Source organism: Hippocampus bargibanti, linkage group LG19 (genome assembly GCF_051943395.1).
Source record: "Hippocampus bargibanti isolate YZ-2025 linkage group LG19, ASM5194339v1, whole genome shotgun sequence".
Classification (NCBI taxonomy): domain Eukaryota; kingdom Metazoa; phylum Chordata; class Actinopteri; order Syngnathiformes; family Syngnathidae; genus Hippocampus; species Hippocampus bargibanti.
In genome coordinates this window covers 171656-179886 of record NC_142752.1, presented here as the reverse complement: position 1 = coordinate 179886, position 8231 = coordinate 171656, and the positions used below count along the sequence as shown (strand labels likewise).

Below are 8231 nucleotides of genomic sequence, written 5' to 3'. Positions count from 1 at the left end.
AAGCAGATATTTGTCACTCGATCACCTTTTGAATTTAATGAAAGACGTCGTTCAAGGCGTGTGAAGGACAAAAACAAAGTGGAACATTTGAAGAAAAAAAATGTATCATGCGTCCGTGAGATAGGAATGAAATATGCGAGGCCCTGCGTCAAAACAGTCCGAGCGTAGATTGTGACCAATACACCAGATGCCGTTTTCCCTTTTTGCCCCCCTTGCCGCAGGAGCAATCGGGGCGAGCCGGCGCAGCGCCCGCCCGGAGAGCGACGCGGCGAAAGCTTCCCAGGTGGTCCTCGCGCATTTTTGGACAGCGGTCGCCCTCAAAAAGGCCCGTGGTCTTTTGCGCCTCCGAGCGAGGCCACGGCGGAGTCCCTTTCGGACGTCGGCGGCGCCGGCGGGAGCGAGAGTCGTCTCGGGGCGGAGAGGAGCCGGAGCACCTCGCCCACCCGGGCCTCCAAGACGGCGAGCCGCCCTCCCAGCGCCAGGATGTCGCCCTTCAGCTCCGCCTTGGCCTCGTACGAGGCGGCCTGCGGGAGGTCCCGCTCGGGGCCGGCGAGCCCGAAGGGGTTCCGCTCCGGGGGGCCGCGGGAGTCTCCGAATCGGTCGATGCGCAGGTCGCTCTTGGTGATGCCGCTGTGGCACGAGTCTCTTTTGTGAAGGGCGGCGGCGGCGGCTCCCCCCGCCTGGGCCTGGTTCTCGGTGGCCGCTATTTGCTTCCTGTACGGCGCCATCCTCGCCGACGGCTCCTGCTCCTCCCTTGGCGGAGGAGGAGGCGCGGCCGATGTGGCGTTTTTAAACTTTGCCCACCCCCGAGCGCCTGCGCGGCGGGCGGCGGAACCCCCGGCGCCCTGGCCGGGCGGCTTCTGGGCGTCCTCGCCGCAGTTTCGCTCGCCGTCGGCGGACGAACTCGGAGTTGCGTCCGGGTGCGGCGGCCCCTCCCCCACGCGGTCGGCGTGCGGGTGCGGGCACGATTCCCCCGCCGCCCGGCCGTCTCTCTGCTGCCGGAAGCGCCGAAAGAGCTTTCTGACCGGGTGGTCGTCGGGAATGCAGAGCGCCGCCTCGGTCCGCTCGCGCCTCACGTCGGCGATCTTTCGAAAGATGACCTGCCAAAAAGGGAAGCAAAGCATTCGGCCCGCTGAGGTGGCCGTCGGGACCCCCCAAAGGCAAGAGCGAAAGCGCAGTCCATCCAGAGCTCCACTTCCGTTGCCGTTGAGCCCAGCAAATGCCACGTCTTCCTTTTCCCCTGACGACCAACATGATGCTTAAACCCCCCCCCCCCCACCCCCCCACCATGGCAGAGTTGAAATAACCCAACGCTTACCCGTTTGCGCAGGTTGCAGGTGAGGATGAGGTTGCGCGAGAAGGAGTGCGCAAAGGCCGTGTAAAAGTCCAGCACCCGCATCAGCGCGTCTCGCCGGATCACGTGCAGGTCGCAGTAGGTCAGCGCTCGCACGTTGGCGCACGATCTCGCCATGCCGCTCTCTTTCCAGAAGACGTCGCCAAACACGTCGCCTTTGCCTGCGCCGCGGCGGCGACCAAAGCGTGAACGGCGCCGGAAACCCGAAACCCGAAATCCGGGCCGGTTTCTCACCCAGTATGGCGACGACTTGGTCGTCCTGGATGACTTCGAGGGAGCCGGAGACCACGAAGCACAGCGTGTCCACGCTCTCCCCGATGTGGAAGATGAGGTCGCCGGGCGCGCAGTGCGTCGTCTGGAACTCCGCGGCCAGCGAGCGCAGGCAGCCGTCGCTCGCCAGGCGAAAGGCCGGGTGCTCGTCGAACACCCGCCGGTTCAGGTGCACGCAGATGTCCGCCCGCATGTCTTTGGGGCAGATGGACAAGACCTGGGGGGGGAGGGGCGGGGCGCGTCAACGGCCGGCCCGGCGCGCCGGCGATGAAAGCTACCTTATCTGTGTCGATGCCCTTCGACATGGCCCAAGTGGAGACGACAAAGTCCATGACGCGCTCGCTGAGGCCTTTGGGCACCTGGTAGAGTTTGAGGAAGTCGCGCACGTTGTTCAGCATCTCGTGGTAGCGGTTGGTGTTGGTGTACATCTGCTGGAAGATGGTGGTCACGTTTCCGAAGATGGTGGCGTACAGCAGCGCTGAAAGGGACGCGTCGCGCGCCGGTGTGAAAATCCCCAACGCCGATATGACAACAGTAAGTCCGGCGTGAGACTTTTCCCGTCCAAATTGAACTTACGTACTTGGCCCATTTCTACAGACGGTAGCGCGCTAGTAAGGCTAACGCCGTTCAGGCCGCCTCTGACTTTGGGCATCTCTCCCCCCTCCCCGACGGCGGCGCGATCCTTCCTCGAGCGCGCTGGCCTCAAAGAGTCAATCGGCATCTCCGACCGAGCCAGTGGAGGGGAAAGCGGTCGCGAGGCGTCCCGCCGCCGGAGGCCGACCGCGCCGAGGCCTCGGGGCGCGAGGCCTCGGCCCCGGCCCATATCCGTCGCGGGACATTTATCGGCGGTAATTGCGCTCCGAGATCGGCGGCCCAGGCCGCTGTCGCTTTGCCTGCGCCTCACTGTTGTTCTCGCCGACTTGACAGGACGCCGTGCGGCAGGCGCTGAAACTTTGGCCCAAAGACGGCCAGATGAGCCAGCTCCCGTCGTCTGGTTTCAGGCGAGCCTCCCAAAAAGAGCCTTTGTTTGACTCGAACCCGGACGCCCTCCCTCCGCGGCGCCAGCCCGAAACAAAGAGAAGCCAAGGTGGCTCGTACTTACATCCCACCATCATCATGGCCACGGAGAAGACCTTCTCGCCGTCGGTGGTGGGCGCGATGTTGCCGAAGCCGATGGTGGTCAGGCTGGTCATGGTGAAGTAGAGGGAGGAGATGTAGAGCGTGTCCTTGTCGGGACCCCCCTCCCAGCGGCCCGCGCCGCTGGCGTTGAAGCGGTACGGCGCGCCGATGCTCAGCGCCAGCTGGTACAGCCAGCTGTCCGTCTTGATGCTGTTGGTGCGCCGGTCGATCACCTCGTAGTCGCCGATGCTGTACCAGATGCACGCCAGCCAGTGGGCCACCAGCCCGAAGACGCACACCAGCAAGACCAGCACCGCCGCCCCGTACTCCAGGTAGTGGTCCAGCTTGCGCGCCACCCGCCCCAAACGCAGCAGGCGGATCACCTTCAGCGAGCTGAACAGGCTGCTCAAGCCCTGAAGGGGGGTGGGGGAAAAAGAGCGAGATGTGAATGGGCGGGCCAGTCGCAATGCTCCACTTTGGGCCCACCACCACACGAGACTTAAAGTCCCTTACGGGCAGCAGCGAGTCCTCCGCCCTGGTGCCGTTCCGATGGAAGGCGGCGGCGGCGCGCGCGAGGCCCGCCGGGGACGACGACGACGGCGTGCCGCCAAAGTCCTCTTCCAAATGCTCAAAGGCGTTGATGATGTCGTAGGGCAGGCAGGACAGCAGGTCGATGACGAACCAGGTCTTGACGTAGTTGAGCCGGATCAGCCTGGCGTCGGAAACCACCTCGCCGGCGGGGCCCACGAAGGTGGTGTGGAAGTTGAGCGCAATGTCCACCAGGAAGATCACGTCCACCACGCTGTCCAGCACCAGCCAGGCCAGGTTGCTCTGCCTGGTGCGGAAGGACACGTTGTAGGGCACCGCGATGGCCGTGTAGAAGGTCAGGACCAGGATGACCCAGTCCCACGTGGTCTTGAAGGTGCAGTAGTGCAGGATGACGTGCGGCGGCGTCTTGGGCGCCTCTTGCTTGTACTGGGGGAGGATGTCCGAGCCCAGCTGGAGGGCCTGGCGTGCGAAATCGCCGCGTCGCCCTTTGACCTTTGCCACCTGCCCCCGGACGCGGTCGCTCACCTCTGCCAATCGGGAGGGCTTGCGGCTGACCTCCGTCTTGCTCAGCGGCGCCATCTGCTGGACCAGGTTGCGATTGTTGGCGAGCGCCCGCGTCAGTCTGGCCAACTTTGTCCACCCTGAGCCCAAAACGAAGCCACAAACAAACCAAAGCGAAGAAGTCACGCAGCAGATGCCAGTTCACTTTTGGAGATGCCGTGTTCAAAAATGGCCACTGAGATCGTTTGAAAAGAATCCATTTGTGAAGGTGGAAAAGTGCTTGAGGGAGCCCGACAGTCGCGAAGGCGCGTTGGGCTCTCGCTTTGCTTGTGTCAACGTGCGCCAGAGTCCTCACGCGCTTTCGCTCTTGTTTCCGCTTCATGAATGGCGGTCGGGGGGGGGGGGTAATTGGCGGCACGCAAACGGCCCCGAGGGCAGGATGGATGCACTGAGCCGCACAAGCGGAGGTCCGCGCTCGGCCTGGAGTCCAAGTTCTGGATCGCCGACGAGGAACTCCTCCCCCCCCCCCCCCCCCCCCCCCCGTCATGAATCCACGATGCGCAAGGCCCGTTTAGTCCACCTGCCGAGACAAAGAGGGCGTCCCGGCTCACCTCGCGTGCCTTCGTCCTCGATGGGCTGCTTGAAGAGCGTGATGTCCCGGAAGGTGCAGAGGAAAAGCACCACCTTGTCGTTCTCGTTGCGGATGGGCGCCACCTGCATGTACAGCCAGATGGGCGTTCCTTCCGCCCCGCCCCCCGCGCGCCGTCAGGAGCCTGCGTCTTAAAGGGGGGCGGGATGGGGGGGGTGGCTTACTGTTTTTGGTGTAGAGCAGCACCTCGTAGAAGTTGGGCTCGTAGCTGTCAAAGGTCAGTCGGATGTTGTCGACGGTCGTCTGGTCCGTCAGGTCGCCGTACATGAAGCTCGGGAGAGGAACGGACTCGTTACTTTGTTACTTTCCCGGCGTCCCTCGCAAACGTTCGTGCACCCCACCTCAGACCACCTCAGACCCCCCTCCCCCCCCCAAGGCATACTTGCACGTGCTGCTCCTGTGCATGACTTCAGCTCTGTGGTAGCCGGACAGCTTGCAGAATCCGTCGTTGCTGTAGACCACCGGCCACTCCACGATCTGCGCGTTGCCCAGCAGGAAGCTGCTTTCTGCGCGCATTAAAGGGGGGGGGGGGGCAAAAAGGCATTAAAATTTCAAGCGACGCTAATCGTGGCGGATTGAAGGTTTCTGCTTCAGCCTCGGCCGAGATGAAAAATGCACGAGGAGCTGCAAAAGTTGTCAGCAACAAACGCCGCCGCGTGCGCGGGCTGCGCTCCTCCCAAATGACTTTGGACCTTTCGGGGATGGTTGGGGGGGGGTCGCAGGATTGGCGGGGGGGGGGGGGGGGTAGACGCGGATTCAACAAAGTTGTTCTGTTGGCAAGACAAGCGTATAAGCGCGTTTATTTGGGGGTGTCGCCGCGCCTCGAGGCTCCCTTTCGTCAAATCGTGCGCGTGCGTTGCAGTGAGCGAGCCCGCGCGGCGACGACGCGTTTCGGCCCCCACCTCGCCGCTGTCCGAAAAACCGAAGCCAAAGTGGCGAAAAAGTGCCCGTGCGCAGTTTGGGGGCTCGGTCGCCCTCCGGGTGCTTTTCGAGGCTCGCGCGCTTGCTTCCACTTGAGCCGACTCCAACTCACCGCTGGAGCGACGGACGATGTTCTCCAAAAAGGTGTTTTGCGGGGCCACCAAGCCTCTCTTTCCCCCGTGCATGGTCGCGTCCCGGCTGCGGAGGGCCGACGGAGGCGGCCGGCGTCAACTTGAACGAGTCCCAACTCAAGAGCGCTCCGGGGGAGGGGGCGCCGGGGGGCGGGGCGACGAGGCGTCACGCTCCTCGTCACCGCGAACAAGGTGTAGTACTTTGTTAATTCGGCAGAGAGCGCACGATGGAGGTGGCGGACCGCGGGTCGGAATCGAGGAAGAAGAAACGCCGAGCCAACGCCGAAGAAGACGCGATTGCTGGAAGGGAAGCAAAGGACGCCGCCTTTCAATCCGACGAGCGGCGGCGGCCTCCGTCAAGCGGGCCTCCCTCCTCCCTCCCCCCTCCTCCCGCCTCCTCCCTCCTCGATGACGAAATACGCACTTTGATCGCCGTTTCGCCAAATCTCCCACGTCGGTCGGCGTTCGCGTTTGCGCATGCGGGAGCCGGCGGAAAAGCTTTCATTTGTTCTCTTTCCGCCGGGTAAGGCCGAGCATGAGCTCGCCCCAGTAGCGGCCCCCAAACGCGAGGCGAAATCATGGCGACGGGCGTCGTCGAGGCCTTTGTGGAGACGTGTCGTTATCTGCAGGACCCCCGCCTTGTGGCGCGCTTCCAACGCTTCTGCGGGGTCCGGGCCGCGTTTCCGGAGAAGGCGAGCGAGCCGAGAGCCGGCGGCGGCGACGACGACGACGACGACGAGCGCCCCGACCTCCGGAAGCGGAGCCCCGACGTCGCCGGCGGCGACCACCCCTCCGCCAGGGCCAAGCCCCTCCGCAGAAACTCGCTGACCGGCGACGTGGGCCAGGAGTTCCTGATCCACAACAAGTTCCTCTTCTATCTGTTCACCTTCGGCACGGAGCTGGGCAACGAGATGTTCTTCATCGTCTTCTTCCCCTTCCTCTTTTGGAACGTGGACGCGCTGGTCGGCCGCCGGCTCATCGCGGTCTGGGCCTGGAACCTGATGGTGGGCCAGTCCACCAAGGACGTGGTGCGCTGGTCCCGGCCCGCCTCGCCCCCCGTGGTCAAGGTGGAGGTCTTCTACAACTGTGAATACAGCATGCCGTCCACGCACGCCATGACGGGCACCGCCGTCCCCTTCTGCCTCTTCATGCTCACCTTTGGACGCTGGCAGGTAAGGCACAAAAGGGGCCGGTCCGCGTCGTGGTTCCGTCTCGTCCACGCTTTGAAAGGCAGGCCGCGCCGAGGCGTAGAACGCCAAGAACAACGCTCAAAACGAAGGCTTGACTTTGTCCATCCAGAAGGAAATGAAAGAGGGGGAGGGGGGGGAGGACATTTCCACCCTCCAAATCGGTGGCCCCGCGGGGGATATTTTGGCCCCGAGCGGCCCGGCGCCGCCCGTCCAGGCGGCGTCCAAGACTGGAATGCGGTGGCCGGATGTCATCAGCCCTTTGTCGCGGTTGAGACGCGATGCCGCTTCCTGTTTGTCGTCAAAGTTCAGCCCGTTCGTTCCGAGGAAAGGCATCGGCAACAAAAAGGTGACGCCGACGCTTCCTGTGCCTTTTTCCTCCCGCAGTACCCGTTCCTGCTGGGCTTGTGCGTGGCGCTGTGCTGGAGCCTGCTGGTGTGCGTCAGCAGAGTCTACATGGGCATGCATTCGGTTCTGGTAAGCGGCAGCCCTCGTTTCCGGGCCACGACGGGCACCTTAATTAAGCTAAGCGCTACTTGACGGAAACATCCCATTCGGACGGCGGGCGTTCCAAAGCTTGTTGTTTGCGTGCGTGCGCGGCAGGAAGTGATCAGCGGCTTCCTGTACAGCCTCCTCCTGCTGGCCTTCTTCCAGCCGGGCCTGGACAAGATCGACGACTTCTACCAGCGCCACGCCTACGCGCCGCTGGTCATCGTGGTGTCGCACGTGGGCCTGGGCCTGGCGGCCTTCTCGCTGGACTCGTGGAGCACCTCCCGCGGCGACACGGCCCAGGCGCTGGGCACGGGGGCCGGCGCCGCCCTGGCCGCCCACGCCAACTTCCGGCTGGGCCTGACGGCCGACCCGCCGGCGTCCCGGCCGCCGCTGGCCCGCGCCCTGCTGCGCTTCGCCCTGGGCGTGGCCGTCCTCCTGCTCACCCGGACGCTCATGAAGGCGGCGGCCGTCCCGCTGCTGTGCCGCCTGGCCGGGCTCCCCGCCGGCGAGGCGCGGCGGGCCAGGCGCCGCGCCGCCGTGGAGCTGCCGTACCGCTACCTGGTCTACGGCGCGGTGGGCTTCACCTGCGTGTGCGTGGTGCCGCTCCTCTTCAGGCTGCTGCGGCTGGCGTGAGCCCGCCGGGCGTTGGCTCGACGGGGTCGCCGCCGTCCAAAGTGCGAAATGACCCGCGGCGAGCGTCGGGCCGCAAAGAGAACGGAGGTTTCGGCAACGCCGGCTGGCTCTTTCCAAAGTATTGGCCGCCGCAACATCTCGCGTCCGCTTGCTTTCATTTCATCCTGATCTGTGATTGCGCTTTTGTACTTTGATCGCTTTGTTTGTTTTTGCTTTTTTATCCTCGCGTCTTTCCGCTCAAGAATGAACCGAACCATGAATGGCCCCGTCAGCGTTTGCCTGATCCGCGGCGCCTTTTTTGGGCCGGCGGCGAGGACGATTGATGACGATTTCTCCAAAAGTGCAGTATTATGATGTCCTCTCCTGAAGAAGTTGAACAAAAGTCCAACCTCCCACTCAACTGTATTAAAATTACCCTTCTCGAA

At 63.9% G+C, this 8231-nt stretch overlaps 2 protein-coding genes across 4 annotated transcripts; one reads left to right on the top strand and one right to left on the bottom strand.

Annotated features, from left to right (window-relative positions):
- Positions 1-30: 30 nt before the first annotated feature.
- On the bottom strand, positions 31-6057 carry LOC148883365 (voltage-gated delayed rectifier potassium channel KCNH5-like). Of its 3 annotated transcripts, XM_089021825.1 has the most exons (12): positions 5919-6057; positions 5476-5794; positions 4825-4948; positions 4607-4713; positions 4405-4533; positions 3818-3933; positions 3257-3751; positions 2727-3156; positions 1903-2102; positions 1589-1841; positions 1319-1515; positions 31-1100 (listed from the first exon to the last, which is right to left on the bottom strand). In XM_089021825.1, exons 2-12 carry the CDS (start codon positions 5546-5548, stop codon positions 318-320), a joined length of 2907 nt encoding a protein of 968 aa, XP_088877951.1. In that variant the 5' UTR covers positions 5549-5794; positions 5919-6057; the 3' UTR covers positions 31-317. The 3 variants fall into 3 exon arrangements, with proteins under 3 accessions (XP_088877951.1, XP_088877948.1, XP_088877949.1); XM_089021822.1 differs by having other exon boundaries at positions 3257-3933; XM_089021823.1 differs by lacking the exon at positions 5476-5794 and having other exon boundaries at positions 3257-3933; positions 5919-6050.
- On the top strand, positions 6043-8231 carry LOC148883364 (sphingosine-1-phosphate phosphatase 1-like). The gene is made up of 3 exons (XM_089021841.1): positions 6043-6666; positions 7069-7158; positions 7285-8231. Exons 1-3 carry the CDS (start codon positions 6073-6075, stop codon positions 7804-7806), a joined length of 1206 nt encoding a protein of 401 aa, XP_088877967.1. The 5' UTR covers positions 6043-6072; the 3' UTR covers positions 7807-8231.